Below are 11,908 nucleotides of genomic sequence, written 5' to 3' on the forward strand. Positions count from 1 at the left end.
CTTTCAACAGATGAATCAAAGACTCCCTTTTTTACACTTAACAGTAAAACAGTAAGCATTTTGCAGAAAGATTGGGGCATGACTGAGATATAAATAAACTGATTTTGTCATAACACCATTTCCTGTTAAATTTTTATCAAAATTCAAACAGTGATGTTTGTCATGAGTTTGACAAAATTCAAACTCATCATGCGGATCATGTAGGCTACACATGAGCTGAATTTCACTTCTTTTCCAGTTACAGAACGAAATATGAATGTCAGATGGTAGGCTATATGATACAGTACAACTGACAGGAGAGCACCGCGTGTCTCAGGACACCCGGGATGTCGCGTTTTTCTCTCTTGGCTAAAACGTGAATAGACCTATTCATCATAATCCCGTGATAAAGCTGACAAAATAATCATAGTAATGATATTGCAATACTTTTTAAATGTTTTTAAATGATATGCGATCATTTTGACATTTTAACCGAAAACCATGCGATCAGTTGACACAAATCATAAACTGGCATGATTGCGACTGAGAGTGCGTCTCGCACCAGTGTCAATCACCTGACTGTGGGTGAAACGTGCGATTTGAACTATGATGAACATTAATATTTCTTTATAAATTTCAGCAAGCAGTTGTGTTAGAAGGAAAACATGGTCTCTTAACTGAGTCCTGAACAACGCGCGCGCTTGTCAACATGATAACTAATCCTCACCTGGTTGCGGACGCCGCCGTGTGCACTGAGACGACACGCGAGGGGAGGGGGAACAAAAGCAATGAGGCGGGAGGCGCGCGAGCGGGAGCGAGCACAGCACAGGGAAGGCAAACAAGCAAAGTGGCGGAATCAGAATTAAATATAAACAATATATCGATATATACGATATGTCCAAATCCATATCGAGTTGAAAAAATATCTCGATATATTTTAAATATCGAGATATCGCCCACCCCTATTGTGAGTATATCAGGGCCTTTAGGGATAGAACTCTCTTTTTGTTTGACCAATGACAGAAGAGAGGAGTGTTCAGGAAACCAGTTGAAAAACAGTAATTATTTTTTTAAATTCTGTTGCAGTCCCCAAAATTCATTTTATACTGAACATATTCATAATTTGCGGTTGCGTGCTTTTACAAGGGAATTGTGAGTGATTTTGATAAGTCAGTGAAAAGCTTTCTTTTAATAATGAATACGCTTTAAGGGATAGTCCTCCCAACAAAAAAAAAACACTTTTAAACCCCTTACTCATGCCCTTCCAAACCTGAAAAGAAGACATTTTGAGGATTGTAGACAACTAAACAGGTTTGGCTCCAATTGACTTCCATTATGGAAACAATAAAATACAATAAAAGTCAAACGGAACTGAACCGTTTTGGTTATCAACATTCTTCAAAATATCTTTTGTATTCAGCAGTAGAAAGAAATGTTTGGAATGATATGAGGGTGAGTAAATTCTATAATTTTCAAGTTTGAGTAGACTAATCCTTTACGTGTTTGTTTGTTTTAGTTTTTGCTGGTTTCTTTTGGAATGGTTCATTGCTTAGAACTGTTTATTTAAATATATTTTGAAAATTGCTATGAAGAAAATAAATGGGAAAAATACAGAGACTGCCGAAAAAGGACTTTTGTTGATGCTGTGTAGACCCTCTAGCAAGGCAGTTTAATTATCACTATAAATCCATTTTCATCTTGGTTTCTTTTATTATTTGACGCAATAAAAAAAACTGTCAACAAACATTTCATAAGTAATTTTGATATAACACTGGAGAAAGTCTGTTGGCCATCTGTTTTTGAGTTTGCCAAGCTAGCTTATTTGGAGAGGGTCGAATCAGGTGTGGAATGTTTGTATGGGGTTGTTGTGATGATTCCACAAAAGTTGAGAGGTCAGTGGAGTAGAAGAAGCTGGAGGTGGAGTGAGAAAAGGTACATTCTTACCACAATCAACTCCAGATGTGCTGTGAGGAGCAGGGTGTCTACACACTCTACAGACACATACAATTAAAACCAATCATCCACATCTATGCAAGACCCCAAAACAGGCAAGCACAGAGGTTTGAATTAAAAGAGTGCATGTCCCGGGGCATTTGAATTGGAGCCGATAATAACTTTCTAAAAATCCCTGAAATATGTTTTTGGTGTGGTCACCATCTCAAGATCTCATCTGTGGCCTCTGTGACCATGATGTTCTTCAGTTTTAGTGCTCGCTTCAAAGACCAAAAACAGATGTAGTTTGAAAGAGTGAGAGATTATTTGTATTATTTATTGCTTATAGTTTATAAGGTGGTTAAAAGCTGAAATGCCAGTGTTATTACTTTGGACTGTTTTATTTCTTTAGGTTTGGCTGGAGCCCACCAAGCTCATAATGAAACAAGTTAGACGTAAGTATGCTTTCTGTTTTGTGTTGTGTTTAGAGATCAGGGGATCTTGAGGTCTTTGAACCTGTGTGTTTGTACTTATTATCCACAGGGCCGATGAACACGCTCTTTCGGCTGTCAGTGAAGTTCTTTCCTCCGGATCCTGGTCAGCTTCAGGAGGAGTTTACTAGGTAGGATGTTTAGAAATCACCCTCCATGCTTTTATATACTGACAAGGTGAACAGTTCTTGTAATTATCTTCTTTTTCTCCAGGTACTTGTTTTCTCTGCAAATCAAGAGGGATCTGATAGATGGTCGACTGAACTGTACGGAAAACACTGCCGCCCTGCTTGCCTCTCATTTGGTGCAATGTATGTGATTTGAGATCAGTTTGTTCAGTGACCCAAGTCCCCTATAGTCTGTCTGTTCTTTAAACTAATGCTGTTTTGCCTCTGCTTTGTAATGTTGGTCACTGACATGATTTTTTTCACAAACCTGTTAATGTATTCAAAAATGCATTTCAAATGGAATGAATACATTCAGTAACTTGAATATGTGTTTATGAATGAAAAAAAAAAAAACACCATTCAAAAACATGCAGGGGAAAAACGTAAAACAGAAATTGTCATAGAGATTAAGGTCAGTAGTCTGCAAGGTCAAATAAGTCTTTTGAACAGGGATGCAAACAGCGTGCTTTTCGGTGCCTCACGCTTTTTTCACGTCAGTTTGGGGGTTTGATTATAGTTTCACCAACAATAATTTTAGATTGCCTCCACCAAACAGTAAATATGATTAAGTAAATCAGAACACTGAGCGCGGGTGAACCGCGTTTCTTCTGGCTGCACATCTTTTAATGTCTGTGGTATCTGCCACTGCAACACTTTCTCCCTGAGACCAGAGTTCGGCGCTGCGCCTTCCTGTCTTACTGGCAATCAAAAATACAATAATATTAGAAAATATTACAGGTTATTATTACAGGTTTTTACTAAACACCAAAAGAGGATTATGCACAGTGAAAAATTAGTGCTGAAAAGGTGTGGACAGATATTTTTGAGGCTGACCATATTAGCATTTGCAGGATTTTCCTTTTCAGATGCTCTTGTCAATTAACTGGTATTTGAGCCATTATTTAACGACCAAAAAAGCAGGTTAAACCAGTCGCTAACTGGTAGATTGCTTTGGTTATTATGGAAGTGATCCGGCTTTGCTTGTGTTCTTTTATTTGTACTCCCTCAGTATGTGGAGAACTTTACACTCACATCTGCACTTTTTTTTTTTTTGGAATTTCTTGTGCTAATGAGTTTAGTCAATCTGGGCCTTAATATTTATGTATTTCAGGAATCGTGGATGATTCGTTGTGCCATGTTGCTTAAATTTATCAAGCAGTAAAAATGGCCATTCCCATGCCCAAAACAAGGCATCTGTGGATGAGTGTCCAAAACAATGACTGTCCTGCTCCACTTTACAGATGAGTGGAAGGAACATTTTAGAATGACACCACAGTCATTTATGACACTTCATTCAGCATCTTAGTCCACACGTCATGTCATCCTCATTACGCCATTATTACATCATTGCACATGCACAGTACTTTCCTTTTTTTAATTTTTTTGATCTGATAAAGTGTTTACATGTACTCCCGATCTAATTAGAAAAGGTTTAAACCAAACCTTAAAATTCGGATTTGGCTAATTCATTCCGATTGACATGGTTACATTTTTTTTTTTATTCCAATTACAATCCGATTATTAGGGTCCATGTAAACACAGCAACTGTCACATGTGGATTGTTGCTGCAGTAGCATGTGTTAATATGCTGCTTAATAGGTTTGTGGAAGCAGTGATTTCTTTTTTTTCTGTTTTTACTGGATTTTTTTTAATGATTTGAAAGGTCAAAATGGCATTTATTTGAAATATATATTTTTTGTAACAATGTCTTTGCTGTCACTTTTGCTTCATTTAATGCATTTTTGCTGAATAAAAGTAATTTCCTTAAAAAAAAAAAAAAAATGGACTCCTGACATAGACATAAACATAAACTTTTGAACTGTAGTGTATAATTTCATGATGGCCTATTTGTGAAAATTGACTTTTTATATGGTGGAAGCCGTATTTAGAAACGTTTTCTAATTTATAAATTTTAACGTATTTTTAAGAACTAGATTATTTTTTTTAAATGTATTTTAACTATAACCTTTCTCTCCCCCCACACAGCTGAAATCGGTGACTATGATGATATGGCAGACAGGGAGTTTCTGAAGATGAATAAATTACTGCCATATCAGGAACGTGTGCAAGAAAAAATCATGGAGCTCCACCGCAGACACACGTAAGACATTTATTGTTTTGGCCTCAAGGTGAAGACTTGCACATTGTTCCTCTTAAATTTATCTGAGTCTGTCAAGCTTTGCTTTTGTAAATTCACTGAGCTGACCACCGGGAATCAGTTGAGAGAATTTATGGCACAAAAGTAAGTTTATCTTTGACATGTCCAGTTTAGTTGGAAGCATTTGCGTGGAATGAGAAGCCATTTGTTTCAAGTGGAACATTTAACTGAACTTTATATATACTCCCCTGGATATCTTGAATGACACTGTTTCCATATGGTACTGAGTTTATTTGGTGAAAAGCGATCTGATAGTGTGTTGTTGTGTGTGGCAGTTTAAGAGATTTAGAGGCAGTTAATGGTTGACTGCAGATTCTATCTCTGCCTAAACTTTGGAAATATATTGTTTTAAAAGCTTATAAACACAATATAGACATAATATAATATAGGCCAGAAATGATGATAGAAACTTAAATGTAGAGCAGCATCTTTATAATTAGATATGCATTTGTTGCTTGTGCTAAAGTAAAACCCCTATTAAAAAAAGGTGTAACTAATTTCGCACCATTCGTGTCACAGGCATGAAAATGCTTAACTATGCGGCATCGCTTTTGTAAGCAATCAGACTTATTTAATTTTTTTAATTTTTAATTCCAGAAATGTACATCAAATAAGAGATATGAGGTCATATCTAGGGGTAAGAATATCTTAGGAGTAGGGGTGGGACAAAATATCGAGAGGGCAATATATTGTTGCTCTTCTCCGTGTGATATGCTGGCGCCAAATATCGAGATTTTAATTAATAAAATAATACGCTTTAAATAGATTTCCCTTCTCCCACCGGGGCTACTTCATGGCTCCTCGTGGTGGCGCTTAACACGTGAATGAGAGAAACATGAAGATAAGTTAACTAACCAAAGAAAAAATAGTTTTTTAACACTGACAGACACCAGTGTGGGTAAAATAATAGATCCCCCAGGCATATTTAAGTCCAAAGTCTAGAAAACCCGCACTTAATTTTTTCACAGACTTTTTGTTTTCATAGTTGGAGAGATATCGTGAGGTATCATTATAGGATTGTCTAGCAATATATTGATTATCGCAGAATTGTTGTTTCGTGATAATATTGGTATCGTATCGAGAGGTATCCTATGATTTCCACATTTGCTAATGAGTTGAGAAAAAAGGGGATGGCCCTTTCTCACTTGGGCTTGTATGCAACCTCATAATCACATAGCAACTAGATTTTCTAAATCAGATCTTCAGAAATTTTTAAAATCTAGTTACAATAGTAGTTTGAAAATACTGAAATCCAAACCTGAAGGGTAATGAGCCCTGTTTTTTGTTTTGTTTTTGCTCTTTGTAATGATGCAGTTCCGTTGTGTTTAATCTGAGGCTTTGGGTGTGAGAGAAGTATTGCAGGTCGACCGTGTCAGCGGCTATGTGAGGCTGTGATTGTAATCCAGTGGCTCAAGGCTCTTTATTAGCCATACGGCCACAAGGGAAGGGGAGGGGCTTAAGCAGATTGAACAGCTTAAAGGATGAGCAGAAAAAATGATCTGGCACTGCTCTAACATTTGCCCACGATTAGTCAGAACACTACACAACATTACTGCAATGTGTCTGCCCATCCCCCACACTTTACTTAGAAATGGGCGGGTATGGGTTTTGTGATTTTTATATAAGGTATAAAGTAATGGGGTATATACACTGCCTTTTGAGTCAGTAAGATAAAAAATAATAATTAATATTTGTTTTATTCAGCAAAGATGCATCAAAAGTGACAGTAAAACATTTTTAAAAATTTCTATTTGATATAATTTTTTCTTTTGATTTTTCTATCCATCAAATTTATCATTCTTTCCAAAAAACATTAGACAGCATAACTATTTTCAACATTGATAATAAGAAATGTTTCTTGAGCATCGAATGATTTCTGAAGGATCGTGACACACTAAAGCCTGGAGTAATATATGTAAAAAATTCACATTTGCATCATACAGGAATGAATTACATTTTGAAATGTATTAAAAATAGAACTGTTATTTGAAATTATTATATTTCACAATGTCACTGTATTATACCTTTTTTTGTCTTTGCTTCCTCACCTGTAGGGGGCAGACTCCAGCGGAATCCGATTTCCAGGTCCTGGAGATTGCTCGTAAATTGGAGATGTATGGGGTACGCTTTCATCCCGCTGCGGACCGAGAAGGCACCAAGATCAACCTGGCTGTAGCACACATGGGCCTGCAGGTCTTTCAGGTACATGTACAACATTATTATTTAAGCAAATATAATTGCTTTTGTATAGCTGCAAAAAAGGTGTTATTCGTGTATTATTTTAGCCCAAATATTGGTGCATTTTTAGTACATTATTATTTAATACATTAATATAGAATTCAGCTGATATGTAGTCACAGGTTTATATATATATATATATATATATATATATATATATATATATATATATATATATATATATATATATATATATATAAACTGTATTAAAGGTACTACTGTATTAAGCTACTGTATTAAAGGTCTTTAGATTTTTTTTAAATTAACATCCTATTAGAGGTGAACTGTCCCTTTAAAGGTGGGGTAAGTGTTATTTAAAAACCGTTTTAGAAAAAGGACTCTGGCTGAGTGCAATAACAAACTTGTAGCCAATCAGCAGGTAATGGGGCGTGTCTACTATTGATGGTGAGAAGAGAGGCTCAGTGCGAGTCATTATTCAAAACACACGACACACACAACGGACATTAGCCGAGAACTAACATATGCTGGCTTTTAGTTGAATATGCTTGTGTGTCATGTTCACTTGTTTGTACATTTGCGATCGTATTGTGGCTCACTTCAGCGATGATAAAGACCCATACTGGACGGCCGAATGGTTCAATATTATATTGAGTATTTTGTTATATGTTTATTTCACTGTAAATAAATATCTTTTTTTCTTTTTCTAATTTTTAGGGCCATACCAAAATTAACACTTTCAACTGGTCCAAGATTCGGAAGCTGAGCTTCAAGAGGAAACGATTTCTAATTAAGCTGCACCCAGAAGTTCATGTAGGTATCTCAAACACACACACACACACACACACACACACACACACACAATGTTATATAATATTATTATGTACATTTGTAAACATGTAGACACTACCTCAAAGCAAAACAGACAGAATCAAGTCTAATTTGACAACAAGATGCCGCCAATACATGCATACCTCCACTAGAAGACATGTGAAATAAGTCTGATGACTCCTAGGATATCCAGAATCAATGGAGACCTGACACATAATAAGATGTAGACGTAATGTTTTCAGGCTCTAGAGTTTAGTTGGATGGGGCCATCTTATACCCCATGTAAGCATTTTAAATGGAATCCAAGTGACGTTTGTTTTTCTGTTGGGATCACTTTCATGGGTTGCTAAGAATTAAGACCACATGTTTCCTCGTGTTGCCTTTCATCTGAGATGGAAATTCTTAAGATCATTCTTTTCTCAGTGACTGATCAACGTTTCGTTTCACAGGGTCCTCATCAGGATACGCTGGAATTTTTAATGGGCAGTCGAGATCAGTGTAAGATATTCTGGAAGAACTGTGTGGAACATCACTCATTTTTCCGTCTGTTAGACCAGCCTCAGCCCAAATCCAAAGCCATCTTCTTCAGCAGAGGATCCTCCTTCAGATACAGGTGCTCACATGTGCTACTGGGTGTAATAATAAGAAATGTTCCTGAAAATTTTGTTTTGACATCGCAGGAATAAGTTACATTTTAACATTTCACATTACTGTTTTTACTGTATTTTTCAAATAATATTTTTCATAAACATAACATCTTGACCTCAAACTTTTGAACGGTAGTGTACATCACCAATTGTTTGGGGAATATTGTGAACTATAAATTACTTTAATGCCTACCTCTATTTGTAGGTAATAGAATGTATTTCACTTGGTTTGTTAAAACGCATTGTGTGTATGTAATAGTGGGAGGACGCAGAAACAGCTTGTTGAGTATGTGAGGGACAGTGGATTGAGAAGAACTCCTTACCAGAGGTAAATAATTTTTTTCAAAGTGTCACCTGAAACCAGTTTTAAACTGTATATTGGACTTAGGGTTGTGCCGATGGACGATATCATCGTCCACAAGCACTATTCTGCACTGAAGCGACAGTTCGGCCTAAAATAAACCCCGAATTCTGCGAACGTTAAAGAACTTTTGTCTGGTTAATAAATAGGCCTACCTTTGTCACATGTCAAATCAATGACATGAAGACAAGAATGAAAGGTGATTCTGATAACACAAATTTATTAAAACACAGAAGAATAACGAATTAAGAACAAGAAAACGAGAACAACACTCAGACCGCGGGATTTACATACATAGACCTCAGAACGCGGGATTTACATAGGCCTAGACGATAAATTTCTATGTTTCTGGCTAGAAATACCAACATGTTCACTTTGTCTGGTTTTAATAAGCTGCGGATTGGAGTAACGACATTCCCAATCCGCATTCCCAATCCGACATTCCCAATCCTGTGCTGAAGACCCGCTCTGATGGAGTGCTGGTAGCACATATGCACAAATATTTCCGTGCTAATCTTGCCATGAACGGAAATCTTTTTTCGTTCGTTTTCCACCAAGTCAGTGGTTCCTCTTCCCCATCGATGGCCATTTCCTGCAGGTACCTGGTCATTTCTGACTCGACCTTTTGCTCATCCGTGAGCGTGGCGTCAGGTGCTGTGGCTGCTCTCTTCGCAAGAAGGCTGCCCAAAGACCACTTTTTTTTCTTAGGCATGGTGGCAACGCCGGCGAGGGACCTGGTGTTGGCATTGGCAGCGACAGCGCAATCTCTCTCACAATCTCCTCGATCATTTCCGATTTTGTAGATTGAAGTTCGGGAGGTTTCATATGGTCCCCACGGTACCTTGGGTCAAGCAGTGTTGCTTTACGCATCGTTCTCTGGATGGTGTCATCACCATATCTGCCTTCCATCTGCTCCAGGATAACGCGTTTCAGGTCGGCTGTAAGTTTGGAATCATCTTCTGACTGCTCCAGCACACCTTCAAAATGGGCCACGATGGGCAGCAGTGAGGACACAGTTACGTACTTTTCTCCAGAGAGAATGTCTGTGAAGTCCGCTACTCGCTTTAGCGCGTTGTTCACAGATTCCAGAACGCTTATGTCTTGCCATGTCAGCTGGGGGAGTGGGCGGCGGCTTTTGTCTTGGGCAAACACACGTTTGATGGCTTGCTCCTGCTCCAGCATTCTCTCCACCATTTGCTGTTTTGAGCCCCATCGTGTTGCACAGTCCTGTCAGTAAAGACACAGTAAATAATAAAATAGGCCTACATATTAACTAGCTAATTTAAACTATATATGTGTGTGTGTGTGTGTGTGTGTGTGTGTGTATGTGTGTGTGTGTGTGTGTGTGTGTGTGTGTGTGTGTTTTAAATAGCCTAATTCGTTAGTTGTTAATTTAAAACATTTACCGTGATCAGTGAGTGCTCAGGGAGTTTCATTTCCACTTGCGCTTTCTGCAGCTCACGTCGCCTTAGCCAGCTGTGCGAAAACGCAGTGTTGACTGCCCGGCAAACCCTGAAAGCTCGGTCTGTGGTTGCCCTCTGTTGCACAAGTGAGTTGTTTATGGCCAGGTTCAAGTTGTGCCCAAAGCAACTTAACCAAGGCCATTTCAACTGCCGGATGGCTGCAACAATATTTGCCCCATGTTCGGTAGTTATACAGGCAATTTGTTTCTCCTGTAGTTTCCAGTCATTAATTGCCTCGCGCAGTGCTTCTTCCAAATTATCTGCTGTATGGCTTTCGGGCATGAAGCAAGTTTGTAAGCATTTGGACTGCAGTTTCCACTCTTTATTTACATAATGCACTGTCACAGACATGTAGGGCATCATATTGCAGCTGGACCACATGTCCGTAGTCAGGGCCAAATATTCTACATCACCCAGCTCTTTCGTGATGTTACTTCTAACCTTGTTGAAAAGGTTTGGGATAGCCGTCTTTGAGAAATATTTTCGACCTGGCAGCTCGTACTGTTTATCAAAGGTATGCAGCATGGCCTTGAATGACGGCTTCTCCACTGTATTGAACGAAACCATCTCTTTGGCCAGGAACCGAGTTACCGCATCTGTCAACTGCCTCCATCGGTCACTGTCGGTTTTATATTTAGTGCTTTTTGCAAAAGCCCCAGTTATCGTCTGCTGACCCTGGCTAGCGTTTTTGCTAGGCCCAGCACGTGCAGGCAAGGTGGCATACTCTGCTGGGTGGCGAACATGCAGGTGGTCATGAAGATTGGTCGTCTGTCCATCTTTTGCGCGGATCACACATGAACAGATCTTGCACACAACTTCAGTCAGGTCCCTTGGCTGCCCACTCTCATCAGGTCTAAATCCAAAAAATTGCCATATAGGCAAAGTAGTACCCCTTTTAGCAACCAATACCAACGCCATTGTATCAAAGTGGAAGCACGCTACTTTTTTTCCGCTCACGTGCAACCTGATAAGCCCGGATGACGAAATTATAGTTTTTAAGAAAAAAATATTTATGTTAATGTTAAGAAATATTAAAATAAAAATATGTTAAATATATTAAGAGATATTAAAATAAAAAGTGCTTAAAAGTGCACAGCTCTTCTTAATTGGGAGGAAGCTATTTTCCCCCTTACGTGCAAACTTTTGTAAAGGGCGATGAGTCATTAGTTGAGTTAGTAAAATAACGAAATTATTGCTTTAAATAGAAAAAAAAAAATTATGTTAATAGATATTCAAATTAAAATTGCTTAAAATACACAGCTCTTCTTAAGTTGAAGGAAGCTACTTTTCCCCCTTACTTGCAACCTATTGGAAAGGCCGGATGAGTCATTAGTTGGAAAATAAAATAAATAAAGTAAAATAACGAATAATAATTAAATAATAACTAACAATAACGAAAATTGAATTATTACCCCCCCAGGGGCGATATCATCGTCCATCGCGATGTTTTACTGTACACATCGTCAGCTGCCGATTTAGATGACATCGCCCAACCCTAATTGGACTGTTCTTCATAAGCCCTTTTGTTGTGTTTTTCTCTCTCTATGTTGTTTGTCTTTGCATTGATTTTGCTGTTTCTACAGGAGGAACAGTAAGATTCGCATGTCGACGCGGTCTTTGGCTTCTGATGTTTTCAAACAGGTGAGCAGAGTCTAAGATCAGGGACACAACCAACCAAACTTA

General features: G+C 38.1%; 1 protein-coding gene across 4 annotated transcripts in view; it reads left to right on the forward strand.

The window, feature by feature from the left end:
• The window catches only part of farp2 (FERM, RhoGEF and pleckstrin domain protein 2), an 84,896-nt gene that overhangs the window by 44,306 nt on the left and 28,682 nt on the right, over nucleotides 1–11,908 (forward strand). For all 4 annotated transcript variants that reach the window (XM_067459566.1, XM_067459567.1, XM_067459568.1 and 1 more), the window contains exons 4-12: nucleotides 2,324–2,366; nucleotides 2,455–2,533; nucleotides 2,616–2,713; nucleotides 4,556–4,670; nucleotides 6,782–6,929; nucleotides 7,641–7,736; nucleotides 8,204–8,367; nucleotides 8,661–8,729; nucleotides 11,809–11,866. In XM_067459566.1, coding sequence (XP_067315667.1) covers nucleotides 2,324–2,366; nucleotides 2,455–2,533; nucleotides 2,616–2,713; nucleotides 4,556–4,670; nucleotides 6,782–6,929; nucleotides 7,641–7,736; nucleotides 8,204–8,367; nucleotides 8,661–8,729; nucleotides 11,809–11,866 — 870 coding nt within the window. The remainder of the gene's footprint in view (nucleotides 1–2,323; nucleotides 2,367–2,454; nucleotides 2,534–2,615; nucleotides 2,714–4,555; nucleotides 4,671–6,781; nucleotides 6,930–7,640; nucleotides 7,737–8,203; nucleotides 8,368–8,660; nucleotides 8,730–11,808; nucleotides 11,867–11,908) is intronic.

Source organism: Pseudorasbora parva, chromosome 12, assembly GCF_024679245.1.
Source record: "Pseudorasbora parva isolate DD20220531a chromosome 12, ASM2467924v1, whole genome shotgun sequence".
Classification (NCBI taxonomy): Eukaryota; Metazoa; Chordata; class Actinopteri; order Cypriniformes; family Gobionidae; genus Pseudorasbora; species Pseudorasbora parva.